The 14,910-nt window shown below is 64.7% G+C and overlaps 1 protein-coding gene across 5 annotated transcripts; it reads right to left on the reverse strand.

The window, feature by feature from the left end:
• Positions 1–4,857: 4,857 nt before the first annotated feature.
• On the reverse strand, positions 4,858–10,278 carry PVALEF (parvalbumin like EF-hand containing). 5 transcript variants are annotated; one of them, XM_038546078.1, is made up of 5 exons: positions 9,194–10,278; positions 6,493–6,605; positions 6,152–6,287; positions 5,813–5,928; positions 4,858–5,028 (listed from the first exon to the last, which is right to left on the reverse strand). In XM_038546078.1, exons 2-5 carry the CDS (start codon positions 6,596–6,598, stop codon positions 4,982–4,984), a joined length of 405 nt encoding a protein of 134 aa, XP_038402006.1. In that variant the 5' UTR covers positions 6,599–6,605; positions 9,194–10,278; the 3' UTR covers positions 4,858–4,981. The 5 variants fall into 5 exon arrangements, with proteins under 5 accessions (XP_038402006.1, XP_038402003.1, XP_038402002.1 ...); XM_038546075.1 differs by lacking the exon at positions 9,194–10,278 and adding an exon at positions 8,885–9,014; XM_038546074.1 differs by lacking the exon at positions 9,194–10,278 and adding an exon at positions 8,799–8,953.
• Between the last annotated feature and the right edge of the window lie 4,632 nt (positions 10,279–14,910).

Consider the following 14,910-nt stretch of genomic DNA (forward strand, 5'->3'; position numbering starts at 1 on the left):
TCTTTCTCCTGGGCTGCGGGCTGGGGTAGCAGGGGCTGGAGGCCAGGCATGGGGTGTCCCCAGCCCCTCCCGGTGCATGTGCCTGCTGCAGCCCCTGGGGCTGGGTCCCAGGCCCCCAGCAGAGAGAATGGCTCTTGTTCCAGCCTGGGCCTCGATGGGCCCTGTGGCTGTTGGTCCCCGTGGCTCCTGGGCCCTGTGGCTCTTGGCCCCCGTGGCTCCTGGGCCCCATGGCTCTCAGCCTCCGTGGCTCCTGGGCTCCGTGGCTCCTGGGCCCTGTGGCTCTCGGCCCCCGTGGCTCCTGGGCTCCGTGGCTCCTGGGCCCTGTGGCTCTCAGCCTCCGCGGCTCCTGGGCTCCGTGGCTCCTGGGCCCCCGTGGCTCCTGGGCCCCGTGGCTCTCAGGTCCTGTGGCTGGCCTGCTCTGCCCCAGAAGGGGCTCGGAGGCTCCTCCCCTTCCTCTCCAGCAGCCCTAGCGCCTGCTGTTCTCTCCCGATGGCTGGAGACAGTGTGGCCCTCCCAGGAGACCCTCGTTTTCCTTCCCTCACTTGAGGACACCCCCCCGGAAGTGCAACAGCCGGGAGCCCCTGAGGAGTGGGCACTGGCCAAGAACTGCCCGTGAGGAGGGGGGAGGCATGAGAGGGGAAGGCCGAGGTGCTCCTTGCGGACGCGCCTCCCCTCCCTCTGCCGGCCCTCGCTCACCACGGGCCTCCCCCTTCCTGCCGCCGCCCTCCCCGCTGCCTTGGGGTATGTCCAGCTGCGGTTTCCTCACCTGCACGAGAGTCTTTTCCCTCTTTGGTGCTGGGGCGGGGCGCCGCAGGGACACACACCCGCTCCCTCTGGCCTGACCCCTCCCGGGGCGGGAGCCTGGGCTGGCCCCTGGACAGCGTCCCCGAGCCCGAGCCCCTCCTCACGGGGCTGTCGCGTCCTGTGAGGTGCCTGGATCGGGAGGAGAGCTTGTGGCCATGCAGCCGGGTGTGGCTGGGGCATCCAGTTCCGGGGCGGGAGGTGAGGGGGGCTGTCCGGGTCTCTGCGGAGCTCCGGCCCCCACTCCCTGCTCCGTCCCTCAGGGCTAGGGTTGCCCTGCGGCTCACCCTCTCCACCGGCTGTTCCAGGATCCAGGCTGGCCTCTGACGCCTTCTGCTGGAGCCGGGAAGGGCGCGGGGTGGGGCTCCTCTAGGGGAGGGCGGCGGGCACAGCTCAGACCCCTCCCTGGGCTGCAGCTGCAGGCAGAAGGAGCTGACTGGTCATTGACTGCGGCCAGGCTCCCAGGAGCACGGCGGGGACGGCACGGGGGAAGACAGGTTTTCCTATCGAGGCTCTGACCTCCCTCCACCCACCAAAAAAAAAGGTATTTTTGTCTGAAGCTGTTATTAGGAGTTGCCATGGGGAAGTGGCTGTAAATTACTCAACTATGTAGTTTTGCAAGTAAGGTATTCAGCACATGGGAAGACGGTGGTGTCCAGAGAGCAGGGCAAGCAGGAAAGCCAGGAAACCCGTAGAGATGGGTGGAGGTGATGCTCCAACCAGAGGCAGGCCTGACCTCCCGGCCCAGGTGGCACTGGCCACCACCAGCAGGAGCACCCCAAAGCCCCCTGTGGACAGAAGAGGGAGACACCCTGGGTTTTTGGCGGGGTCCCTTCCCTGGATGACTATGGGTTATAGGGGCAGCTAGAGGGATCTCTGGCGCCACCTCACCTGGACCCCCTTACCAGGCCCCCTGCACCCGTGGCCCTCTGACAGACAACCTGCCTCCGACCCACCACCCTCTCTGGATACAAGTGACAGCACAGATAGGTCGTTGAACTTGCGGTTGGATCTGTGCTGCGCAGAACTCGGAGCCAAACAGACCCCCAGCCTGCCCTGTGGGGTGTGCGCTCCTGCAGGGGCCAGGCCAGGGGGCGGGGGCACTGACTGGCCTTGACCCTTCAGAACTCCTCTACTCCCTTCCCTCGCCTTTAAATGGAATTTTCTTTCCTTTCTCTGACTTCTTGGGGAGAGTTCTTAGACCACTGATGGTCGGGCTTTCCCTTCCCAGTCCATGCAGCAAACACTGAGTTTTCTTCCAAGCAACATGAGGTTTTGGTTTATTGTAGTTTGGTTATTCTTGGGTTCAAGATATTTTCTAATTTCCACAGTGGTTTCTGTGAACTGGGAGTTGTTTTGTGCTGCATTGCTTTTCTTTTTAGTTTACAGTTTCTAACTTGATTTACCTACGGTCAGAAAGTGCGTTCTATATGTTTCTTCAATGCTCTGATTCAATTGAGACTTGCTTTATGGGCACCATTTGGGCAATTTTGGTAAATATTTGTTGATTTAAGGAGAATGCAGTTGTTGGATGCAGAGTTGATCTGTATCATTTGGGTTGAGTTCATTCATGGTATTTCTAGTCTCCTGTATCCTTTTTTTTTTTTTTTTGTATCCTTTTTTTTTTAAAGATTTTATTTATTTATTCATGAGCAACAGAGAGAGAGAGAGAGAGAGAGAGAGAGAGAGAGAGAGAGAAGCAGAGACACAGGCAGAGGGAGAAGCAGGCTCCGTGCAGGGAGCCCGACGTGGGACTGGATCCCGAGTCCCCAGGATCACACCCTGGGCTGCAGGCGGTGCTAAGCCTCTGCGCCACCGGGGCTGCCCTCTCCTGTATCCTTAATGATTTATTTTCCCTCCTTGCTCTGTTGATTCCCAAGAGAAATGCTAAAATGTGCCACCATGATTGTGCATCCTCTCTTTCTCATTCCAGTTGGCTCATTTTTGCTTTATGAATTCTGAGGCTGTGTTAGTGGGTGTGTACATGTTTAGAGCTGTGTGTCTTCCTAGTGAACTGACCCTTCATCTTTATGAAATGGTCCTTTTTGTCTAGCAGTGCCTCTTGCCTGTGGTCTCTTTCATCTGATAGTGGTACCTGTACCCACTTGCTCATGGTAGTGTTTGTGTGGTGTATCTCTGTGATTCTTTTTACTTTCAGGCTTTGTGTGGTCCTCCAGTTAAGTATAACTTGAAAACGACCACAGATACTATGCAAATAAATGAGTGTGGCCAGGTCTGGCCTGCACTGGGCCATTTTTGGCCCCCGGTCCACAGGGACTTCTTCTGCTCTGAGGGGTAGTGAAGCAGAAGGATTGGCCTAGCTGTAGCCAGACTCCAGTCTCTGTGAAGACTGGCTTGGTTCTCCTGTCCACTCCCCACTTCTTAGAGCCCCAAGGCAAGCCTCTCCTCCTCCTCCCTGGCAGATACCAAACACCCAGGAGGCTGCTGGATGCCCTCCTCAGCTTCTCAGTCTCTTGGGCACTGTTACCAATGACTGATGAGCAACCTGTGCCAACATCAGGCTTACCTCTCAAAGCCTTTCTTCCCTGGGGTCTCAGATCCCCATGTCCTTGACACTTTTCTTACTCATAGTAAACATAACAAATACATAAATATTATGGTATATTAGTGGGAGGTGAGTACTATGGGGAAAGATATCAGGGCAAGGAGATGCAGAGCATGTAGCGAGGCGAGTGTGATGTGCAAACTGTGGGTTAGGATTGACTTCTTTGGGAGGTCACATTTGAGGGAATTTAGAAGGAGACAAGGGAGTTAGTCATGCAGATGTGAATCTAGAGAAGAGCATGCCAGGCAGGAACAGCCATGCAAAGGGAGCAGCATGGCTGGAATCAGGGCCTGGAGGAGAACCAGGACATGAGGGGCATTCCAAGGAATCAGCTTGACAAGGGAGCCTCTAGAGGGTTCTGAGTGGAGCGATAGATCTGACTTGTTTTTTCTAAGTAAGCTCTATACCCATCATGGGGCTTGAACTCATGACACTGAGATCAAGAGTTGCGTGCTCTACCAACTGAGCCAGCCCGGCGCCCCAGATCTGACCTCTATTTTTAAAGGACCTCCCTGCTGCTGGGTTGAGAACCACCTGTCAGAGGGTAGAGGCCGGGCAGCTAATCTGGGGGATATGGTAGCCACCCAGGCAAGAGGGGTGGTGATCAGGATGGTGGCAGGGACAGGGGGGCGTGGCTTCCTGAGGGTGGAGCCAGTGGGATTCTCTGGAAGGTGAGGAGAGGAGGAGGAAGGTCGGGCTGGTCAGGCCACCTCAGGCTCCTCCTTCCTAGAGGGTGTAGAGTCCCACACAGCAGTGGGAGGATGAAGCCCTCCTGTAAACCCGCCCCGATGCTCACCCCCACTGGTGGACCTGGGGGCCAGGTGGGGGGCCCAGTGCTTTCCCGGGTCCAGGTCCGGGATGGACGGGGAGTGCAGCCAGCGCTCCCCGGGTGTGGGCTGCAGAGCTCCCGGCCTGATCAGCCCAGGCCCAGGAATGATGCACAGCCGACTGGACTGGTGGGACTTGGGACTCCGTAGAGCTCGGCCTCGGGCTCTGAGATGACATCTTCACATGACCCGGGGCGTCAGGAAGCCACGAGGGCTCAGGAGTGGGGAGCAGGGCGCAGGGGGCAGGGAGCCCCAGCCCACAGGTGGGGCCTAAACCACAGGATGGAGCTCCCCCTAGGGGGCAAGCAGCAGAGCCCGGAGGCCCAGCTGGGGGCGGAGGGAAGCAGGCGGGCAGAGGACTGACCGAAGGTTTGCGGCTTGGGGCACATGCCAGGTCCCCCTCGGCTGCACCCTGGGGTAGCAGGTGTCCCCGCGCTGTGTCCCTGTGCAGCTGTATGAAGCCAGGGCAGCCTAGCAGGGGCCAGCTGGGGCTGGAGAAGGGGTGTCGGTACAGAGCACTGCCAGGAGCGGCGAGAGCCCCGTGGTGTGGGGACCGGGAGGCGGTGGGGCCGGGGCCGCTGCACCCACCCAGCCAGCCTGTGTGCCCCCCTCACTCCCACACTGGCCCACCCCCCCAGCTCACACACTCCACCCAAGAAACACTCGGGCTGCATCGTTCATTTAATGACACTGTTCTTCCATTTTCCTGGCATGCGCTGTGTCCACCCCCATGGCCCCCTCGGTCAGGCATGCGAATGTCCCACGATGCCCAGGGCCGAGCGTGGTACTACTTCTTCTTTGGAACTTTTTCCTTTTTGATCAGTTCAGAAAATTCTAGGATAGGAGACAGATTTCTAGTAAATAATCCCCTGGCCTTGTGCCCCTCAAGGCCTGCAGACCCAATGGGGAGGCACGCCCCATTTTATGAGGGGGAGTCTCACCTGTAGGGGATCCCGTGGCCTGCCCTGCTGGGCCCTGAGGAGCAAGGCCGACCAGAGCTGTGCCGTCTGCACCCCCCGCGGTTGCTGTGGGCCCTGTGTCCCCACCCAGGGCCTGCGTGGTGGACTAATGATGGACTGGGTCATCCTGCCTTTCTCAGTGGGGAAACTGAGGCCCAGTTGAGAGGCTGGGGCGCTGAATCCTGAGCCATCCCCTCGGCCAGGCTGCCCTCTGCGATCCTGGGGCTACCTGGCAAGGCAGGCTTTGCGGGCCCAGAGAGCTGAGCTCAGGCTCCCAGCGGGCGGGGCGGTGTGGAGGCCTGTCCGTCCTGGGCCCCGAGCCTCGCTCCGCTGTTCTCAGGGGCCACCGTGCTGCCTTCTGCCTTCTGGTCCCCGAGCCAGCCCGAAGGGGTGCTGTGTGGGGACCAGACCTCGGGGCCTTGGGCTCTGGTTCCCACCTTCAAACCTCCCCCTGCCCCTCAGACCACCCCGCCCCCGCCCAGCCGACCCTCGCCCACTTAGAGACCGTGGGCCCCCCCGCCCCCGCACACTCAGCATCTCTGACGCTTGGTTTCCCGCTGTGCGGGGCTGCACCCACCCAACATGGCCGAGCGCCCCGTGCCCGGGGGTGGGGGCCAACTGGAGGCTCCTGGCGTCCCCCCCAGTCCGCACCCACCCACCTTCGAAGTCAATCCTCCCGTCGCCGTCCGTGTCGGCCACCTGGATCATGGCCTCGGCCTCCTCGTCCGTCAGCGGGGCAGTGGGCCCGCTGCTGGGAATGGTGGACAGGATGTACCTGGGGTGGGGGGCGGGGGCGGGCTCGGGTCAGAGCTGGGGGTCCGGCCGGCACCCAGTGGTTTGCACAGGGCCCCCTCCCCGTCCTACAGGTGGGGAACGAGCCCTGCTGGAGGGGGTGTCCGGGCCCGGCCCCAGCGTGGGGTGCCTAGACTTTCTGGCCGGGCCCGGCCCCCCGGGGTGCTGGGGGGCTCAGTACCCCACCCCCGGCCGGGGGCCATTACTTGATCTCGTTCCACTCGATGAAGCCGCTCTTGTCCTTGTCCAGGGTCTGGAAGGCCTGGCGGATGGCACTGTCCAGCTGGCCCGCGGCCTGGAACTTCTGCATGTACTCCAGGAACTTGAGGTAGTTGAAGGAGCCTGGGACGGCCGGGCGTGGGTCACCAGGGCCCAGGGGGACGCTTCCGCCCTGCGGTGGGGACGGCCCCCTCCCCCCACCCCGCGGGGCTGGCGGCTCAGCCCCGGGAACGGGGAGCCCGCCGATGGGGCTCCTGCGGCTCCTGCGTCCGCGGCCCGGCCGGGCCGGGGCGGGGGGACAGTGCCGGGGACGCGGGGCGCGCTCTACCGTGATGCCTCATGTCCGTGGGCAGCAGCTCTATGTCCTTGTCCGACAGGGACGTGCCCATAGCCAAGGCCATCTTCTTCATCTGAGAGGAGAATTCCTCGTCCATCGTGGCCCTGCGGGGGATGGGAGGCAGCTTGGGGGGCGCGCACGGCAGGGGACAGGGCGCTCTGCTGGGACCGGAGCAGACACAGTCCCTGCAGGTGCCAACTCCTGCCTCCTGAGCAGGGTCCCCAGGGGCCCAGACCAGGCGTGTGGCTGCCCTTGACCGCAGAGGACACTCCTGTGCCCGGGGCCCCCTCTTGCCGGCGGGCCATCCTGAGTGTCACTTGCTCTCACGGAAGAGGCCGAGGCCCCCAGACGGTCAGTGAAGAGCACAAGGCCCTTCCCTTGGCTCCCAACAGGTGGTGGCTGCCCTCGGCCCCCTCAACGCCGCCAGGGAACTTCTGTCTGTCCTTTCAGGCCTGTCTCAAAGCCGCCTCCTCCGGGAAGCCGCCCCGTACCTGAGGCCCCACCTCCTTCCCCCGTGACTGCGGCCCACAGCCCTGGCCTCGCCCTCCCAGGCCCCGCAGCGGGGCGTGCTGACAGAGGCCAGCCTTGGGTTGGCTCCGGGAGATGGGCGCCCGGGCGCCCCAAGCGGGGAGGCCTGCTGCCCCCTGTTCACGGAAAGTCGCTGTCAAGCAGGAGCCACTGAGGCAGGCCAGGCTTCCAGCCGAGCGGGTGGGGGTCTGGTCACAGGCTGACGGGCCAGCAGGTGGGGACCGGGCTGTCCTGTGGCCCTCAAGGCAGTGCCTTGTGACCTGCCGGGCTCTCGGGTTGCTGTCCCCAGGGGGGGTTGGGTTCTGGGGCTTGTGGCAAAACAGCTATTTCAGAGGCTCCTTGGCCTTCTCAAAAGTTCACGAGGTTGCAGAACTTTCTGGAACATACTCCCAGGACCAGGGGGGCAGCCCAGGGGCCCATGCATCCTGCGTGGGGCTGGGCAGTGGCCGGAGGGATCTCTACTCTCCTCCCGATAGAGGAGCCACGGGTCAAAGGTTGCGGCTCAACCCTGGCAGGAGCCTGTGGGGGGCAGGGCGTGCTGCCTATGCCCCCGGACTTCCTGGCCCGGGAGCACCCCACGGCTGCCCTGGGCCTCGGTCTCCTCATCTGTGGAGTGGGGAGACCCCTGCCCATCCTGCCCCTTCTCAGGGTCAAGTGAGGAGCCAGGAAGGAAGGTAGATGCTGGGGGAAGGGCTCCGGGCCTGAGATGGGCCTGGAGCGGGTCCCCGGCCGTCGTGCCCGGAAGGAGGCTCCTGGGGGGCTGGCCTGGGAGGCGGGGGGCAGCTGCCATCGGAGGCCCGCTCAGAGGCGAGACCCGGCTTCCGCTCTCCCGGGCCAGGGTCTCAGAGCTCTGTGCTGCAAGGAGGTGCCCTGCCCGCCCCCATGGGCACCCTGGTTGTGCCTCGTCGCCAGCCAGTCCCACACGGCTGCTGTCAGGGGTGCCCCCGCAGGAAGGCAGGGGAGCCCAAGCTCGGAGCTGGAGCGGGGGCGAGCCCGGGGCCTCGGCCGCCCCGTTAGTTTATTTATAGCCCTGATCCAGGGCCCGGGCCGCAGCCGCACTCACCCCAGAGGGAGGCTGACGTGTCCCGCCAGGGCTGGGGGCTGGGAACTGCGGGCACCACACAGAGCCAGCGTCTGGTGGCCCGGGTCCCCCCCAGCCTCCTGGGCTGCTCCCACTTGGTGCCTCCCGAGCACGACCCCTCCCTCCCTCCCTCCTCACCCGGACGCCCGCCGTCCTGGGGCCGCGTTCTGCTGGCATCTGCCAGCGAGTCACCCACCAAGCTCAGGTGCTGACAGGAGAAGAACGCTGCACGGGCTGGGGGCGGGGGTAACTGAGGCAGGGGGCCCAGCAGGGGGGGCCTGGGTCCCAGGGAGCGCGGGGCTGGGGGCTGACAGAGGCAGGGACTCACGTGAAGCCGTGAGGGTACCTCCAGAGTCAGTGGGTCTGTTGGCCCTGGGGGCTCCCGGTCCCCCACTCCGCACCTGGGGTCCTGAGGTCTCGGCCTCCCCACACGGCTCCCCAGCTCCTGGCGCTGTCGGAGGCCACGGAAGCGAGGTGCACCCCGGGCCCACCCCTGCGGCCCCCAGCTGCCTCCAGACTGGGGCTCCCCCGGGGCCGCCCCTCCCCCTCCGCCTCCTTGCCCTGCATGCCCTGGGCCTCCCTGCGGCCTCCTCGGCCCCCCGGGCCTCTGCTTGTCCTGTGGATGATAACGCAGCTGGGAGCCCGGCTGGGCCTGGAGCCCACACCGCCCCTCCCGGGCAGGGCTCACCTCCGCCTGGTTTCCCTTGAGGGTTCTGGGGAGGCAGGTCAGGCTGGGGTGCTGAGAGTCTGCCCCAGGGGCCCCAGCTTTTATACCTGCGAGCACTGGGGCTATTGACAGCCGGGCTGCACCTGTCCCCCAGCGCCTGCCCCTCCCGGCCACTCCCGCCTGGCGCTGCCTCCCCCAGGGGCTCACTGGCACTTGGCGCCTCCACGCGGGGCAGGCTGACCCTGGGCAGCGCCCGGCCTCCCCGAGCCCAGGGCGGGGGGGCGAGTGGGCAGCTCGGGGGCAGGTGCGGTGTCCGCCGCGTTAGGTCCACCCTGCCCCCGGCCGTACCGTGTGAGGGAGGGCATCCAGGACGGGCTGGCCGGGGCCGCCAGGGTCACGGGGGCGTGCAGACTCACCTGCATGTCCGAGAAGCCACTGGACCGGGGACCTCCTCTGGTGAGCAGCCAGGCCGGGCAGCTGTCCTTTGTCCCTGGGTCACCGTGGGGGACCAGGGAGCCACGGTGGGGCGGACCAAGCGGGGGAGGGCAGGGGAGGGTCCGTCAGCCCCAAGGTCGTGGGGAGCAGGGCCGTGGGACCCCAGGCAGTGCTGGCCTCTCCCTGGGGGGGGCCTGAAAGACAGTCACCGGCTTGAGCACAAGGAGACCAACGCAGACGCACCCAAGGGCTCCTGCCCGACACCCCTCAGGTCCTCTGGTTTTTAACAAGCTGCACAGACCCCCGGGGCAACCTCTTCCCAGCCCCTGGCCACCACCAGCTGCCCTCCGTGCGGCTTCCCTGCTCCGCATTTTGCACGGCGTGGACGCGGCTCTGAGATCTGCTTTCTCTGCGTGAGAGTCGCTCGCGCATCCCCGGGAAATTCACACGTCCTGTGCGCCGCCTCGTGTAATGGCTTCACACGAGGCCGGCCATGCTCCAGAAAGTTCCTCCACTGGCCGCCTGCTGCCGGACCCTGAACCGATCCCAGCGTTTTGCTGGTAGAGATGCTGTTTCAGCGTGTGTCTCTGTGGGGGGGCGTCTCTGGCTCCGAGGCCGCCTGGGAGCTCTCCGTCGTGCTCGTGTGCTCGGCCCAGCGCAGGGTACACACCTGCACACGCCCGCGAGGCCCCCAGCAGGCAGCACTTCCCCGCGCCGCACGTGGCCCTACGGGGGAGGCCGTTGCGCACAGGCAGGAGGAGCCACACGCTCCCCAGGCCGATGGACCCCGACCCTCACGTGGACAGGAAGAAGCCAGTCACGGAGGAGCCCATGGCGCACGGTGCGGTTTGTATAAAATACCTCGAATTGGCAAATCCACGGACCCACAGAGACAGAGGGCAGGTCGTGGCTGCCGAGGGCTGGAGGGAAAGGGAGTGAGGAGTCAGTGCTGACCAGGTACAGGCTTTTCTTCTGGAGAGGGGAGAATGTTCTAGAACTGAATAGAGGTGGTGGTTGCACACTGTGAACGTGCTGAATGCCCTTGAATGGTTCATGTTAAAATGATTTGTTTTACATCATGTGCATTTCCTGGATTTAAAAAAAGGGGGGGGGGCAGTCCTTGTGGCTCAAGGGTTTAGCACCTGCCTTCAGCCCAGGTCATGATCCTGGGGTCCCCGGATCAAGTCCCACGTCGGGCTCCCCCCAAGGAGCCTGCTTCTCCTTCTGCCTGTGTCTCTGCTTTTCTCTCTCTCTCTCTCTGTCTCTATGAATACATAAATAAAATATAAAAAAAAAAAAGGAATAGGGGCCCCCGGGCAGCTCCGTAGTTGAACATCTAACTTTGGCTCAGGTCATGACCCCGGGGGTCCCGGGATGGAGTCTCGCATCTGGCCCCCTGCTCAGTCTACTTCTCCCTCTCCTGCTCCCCCTGCTGGTGCTCCTTCTCTCACTCTCTGTCAAATAAATAAATAAAATCTTAAAAAAAAAAGAAAAGAAAGAAAAAGAAATATGCAGAACAGGAAACGATGCTTTTAATGAAGCATAAATCAAACAGGAAACATAAATAAGCAGCAGGACTGGCCAAGCGCTGAGCCGGCCCGCCTGACCCCACGAGGGAAGCCCCTGGAAGACCCAGTCTGTGTCCACCTCTGTGGGGGCTGCACATGAGGGGTGGGGAGCCTGCCGCACCTCCTCGCCCACAGCTCTGTGGCCCCCACGCTGGGCTGAGCTGGCCTGGGGGCAACTCTGGGGACACTGTCCTCCCCCCACATATGCAGGCCCTACAGCCCTGCCCCTCCCACGTGGAGCAAGTGTGGGGTGGGGGGCCGGCCCTGGGCCCCCCCGCGGCCCCCCCAGCCCTGCCCCGAGCCCCAAGAGTGTGAGGCCGGTCAGCCCTTCTGTTCTAGCGAGCAGTGAGGACAAGAGCCTCGGCCTCCTCCCAGGTCACGGCGTAACCCCCTGGGGGTGCTGGGGGTGCTGGGGGCACCTGGCTGGCTCTGGGCACTGGCACCCTCCGCAGAGGCCCCCTGCCCTCTGAGGCCTCTTGGGGAAGAGCCGGGACCCCTTTCATCCTCACCCCGCCGAGCACAGCTGGGGTGGGCAGGCTTGTGGAGGAGACTTCTGCGTCTGGGGCCTGTCCACCAGCAAGTTCAGGGGGCGAGGGACAGTCCCCTCCCCTTTGCAGCGGCACCCCCTCCCCCACAGATGGGGGCAGGCTGTGAGGACAGTAAGGAGCACCTGACCCCCTCCCCCACCCCCAGCCTGTGGCCACGTCCCCTGTGCAGGGGGCCTGGGGGTGCAGGGGTGCCAGGTCCCTTGGGGCTGAAGGCCCAGCAGGCAGGGTGTCCCCGGGGCAGTGCCCACTGTGGTGCCCACATGAGGGGTTGTGGGCGGGATCCGGGCAAGCTCAAACGCTAACATGTCTTCTTATTATAGGCGGGACTCTACGGACACCCACACCCACCCTGTGCCCTTGGCCCTGCCCCTGTGTCGTGGGATGGACAGTGCCCCCAGAAGGTATGTCTGTGTCCCAGTCCTGTCAATAGGATCTCCTTTGGAAATAGGGTCTTCATCAATGTGCTCAAGTTAGTGTGGGGCCCTATAGTTAGCACCAGGCCCTACAGTGAGCCCGGGGCCCTGAAGCCAGCATGGGGCCCTTCTGGATCAGGCTGGGCCCTCAGTCCACTGGCTGGCTCCTTATGAGAACAGGAGAGACCCAGGGGATGGTGTGGCAGGGCCTCAGGCACAGACCGCTGGTGCCCCTGGGAGCTGGAGGAGGCAGGCGGGGGTCCCCTAGCCCATCAGCGCCCGGGGCTGCCAACAGCTCAGTGCCAGGCCCCAGAGTCGTGGGTCCATTTCTGCTGCTTTGTGGCCCAGGTTCGTGGTCATTTGTGAGGGCGGCTCCAGGACGTCCAGCCTCAGGTGAGGACTCGGGCAGTGTGGCTCCTCCCTTATTAGGGGCCTGGATGCCCCGGGGGGGGGGAACACAGGAGGCCTCCCCCCCAGGCTGGCCGGGCTCCCTGGCTCCGCGGCGCCTGGCATGGCCAGACCAGGGTGCGCATCTGAGGCTGGATGTGAGGGGTGCCCGGCTGACGGGTGAGCGGTCCGGGCTCCCCAGGCCTCAGGCCGCGCTGGCTGTTCCCGCTCTTGCGTGGGTTTCCTCAGTGATTCTGACTCTCTAGCGTATTTTACATTAAAATATCAGCCACCTGCTTACGGAGTTTGACGGCTTTGCTGAGCTACAACTCCTACACCACAAAGGTCAGTGCTCAGAATGCACAATTCAGGGTTTTGTGCGGATAGTCACAGGGTTGCACAACCACCTCCTCTGTTCCAGAACACGGTGATCACCCCAGAAGCGGGCCCTGCGCCCCTTCGCGGGTCTGCCCCTCCCTGCGCCACGGCTCTGTGGTCAGGGGCAGTGTGGTCCCTCACACGGATGCCCATGGCATCTGTCCCTCCTCGCCTGGCTTCTCTGCCTGAGCACGTCTCCCAGGTCCCCATGTCCCAGCAGGTGTTTGAGGACAATGCACCACACTTCGTGGGCCCACTCACCTGTAGACAGACATAACCCCCGAGTTTCTGGGGCCCCTTGGTGCCCCCCTCATGTCACCCCACCTGGCCCCAAAGGGAGGGGCCTCCCCTCTCCTGCATGTCCTCTGGGCCCAGACTCCTTTCTGTGGACACCCTTCCCGGCCTGGCCTGCGCCCTCGGGTCCTGGGTGGGGCAGGCAGGACGTGGGCTTGCCCCCGATGGGACCCCTGGGACCGTAGGTGCAGAGGCTCTTGGCCATGACCCCGGTCTCCGTGGGCCGAGGGAAGCTCACTGTGTGTCCCGTGGTGGAGAAGCCAGGGAGGAGGCGTGACTGCCAGCCGGGCCTCTGTGGGTGGAAGCAGGGCCTTGGGCAGTGGCCACTCAGGTAGGTGGCAGCCCTGCCCCGGCCCTTATCGGGCCCAGCCCCCGCTCCGCTGTGGAGGGCTCTGGGGCATCCTGCCTGCCCCAGCTCAGGGGAGGAGGGCGCGCGTCCTCAGGAAACTGGGGCCACCCCAGATTGGCCTGCCCTGTTTCTTCTCAGAGGTCAGGGGACTTGACCCCCGGCCCGGAGGCCAAGGAAAGATTCCCAGGCAGCCCGACTGGCCCCGAGCACCTCAGCTGCGCCCTCCGCGGGGCTGCCAGGCCCTGTCCCCCCAGGCGGTCTCATCACAGCCGGGGCTCCGGAACCCCTGGACGGACAGCAGTGCCCGTCTGGGGGGAAGCAGGCAGACAGACGTCCCCTGAATTCCAGCGCCAGCCTCCCTGCCCCATGCTGGGCCGACAGTGAGCGCTTGCTGGTGGGCCACAAGTGGGAAGCACTGATCCAAGGGACAGATTCATGGGCGGGGGCACCTGGGACACCTCTAGCTCAATGGTCACTGTGCCGGGGAAGTAGCTCCTGGTCGCCCGGGGGGGAAGGGGTGTCACTCTGGCCAAAAGGGGTGGGAGTGTTGCCCCTGGAGCCCCCGGGGTCTTCCCCTGCCCTGCCTGGACCCCAGAGGACGGTCCGTGGCCCCAAGGCTCCAGGATGTGGCCCACCCTCTGCCTAGGCTTGTGCTGCAGGCGGCCGGAGGGTTGGGAGTGTGTGCACATGGTGGCGCACACAACTGTCTCCTGACCCTGGTCCCTGAGGCCGGCCACAGTGATGCAGAGGCTCGGGGCAAAGGTAACTCAGGGCCACGGGTCACCTCCCCTGCCTGTCCCCAAGGGGCCTCCCCGGCCTCGTGGGTATCTGGGGTGCCCCCTTGGGTGGGCAGAAGCAGGCCCCTCTACACGGAGCCAGGCGGCATTGGGCTTGCCTCCTGGGTGGGGAGGGGAGGTCGCGGACGGTGGACCCGGCCCCCTTCCCGTGGGTGCGCTCCTGGGGCAGAGACCTCAGCCCGCCCCACCCCCAGGGGCCTCCCTGCTCCTGGGGCTGGGATCAGAGCACCTGCCACAGGGCAGGCCGTCTGCCGGGCCACTCCACCTGTGGCTCTCTCACCGTCCACAGCGGCCTGTGGGGCAAAGCCTCTTAGAGCAGCTGCCACACAGCCAGGGCCAGTTGGAAGGTTCTGGATGCCCTGTCCTCCACGGGCCTGTGGTGGCGGAGAACTGCCCACAGCCTCCGGGAGGGACTTTCTACACCGGGAGCCCCCTCAGGAGAAGGGCAGGTTTAGGCAGCCTCTCCCTAAGGGGTGGACTCCTCGCCCGGAGCACCAGGCTCCCTCCCGCTCCCCAAAGCCCCCGGGCCTGGGAGGGGGAGCAGGTCCCTGGGGGGGGGGAGCAGGTGCCCCCTCCTGCGCCCCCCCTGCCCTCCAGCGGGCCCTGCGCAGGGGCTTTGCTCACCACCCGGGGGATGGACCGCGCGGAAGGAGCCTGACCCGAGTTACATAAAACCCAGATGCTCAACCACCCCCCCCCCCCCCGCTCCCCCCCCCGCAGCGGGCGCGCATCGGGCAAGATGGCGAGGGGGGGCGGGGAGGGGACGGTCCCCGGGTGCCCGGCTGTGCGCCCCGGGCGGGGGCGGGGGCGGCCTCCTCCTCTCCCCGGTCGCGGGCTGCACAGGCGGGCGGCTCCTGCAAAAATACCCCCAAGGGCGCCGCCCCAAGGGCGCGGGCCGGACCCGCGCCTCCGAACCTGCGTGTGCGGCCCGCGCGTGGCCCCCCTGCGCGCCTTCGCATCCCCC

This window comes from Canis lupus, chromosome 9, assembly GCF_011100685.1.
Source record: "Canis lupus familiaris isolate Mischka breed German Shepherd chromosome 9, alternate assembly UU_Cfam_GSD_1.0, whole genome shotgun sequence".
NCBI classification, from domain to species: domain Eukaryota; kingdom Metazoa; phylum Chordata; class Mammalia; order Carnivora; family Canidae; genus Canis; species Canis lupus.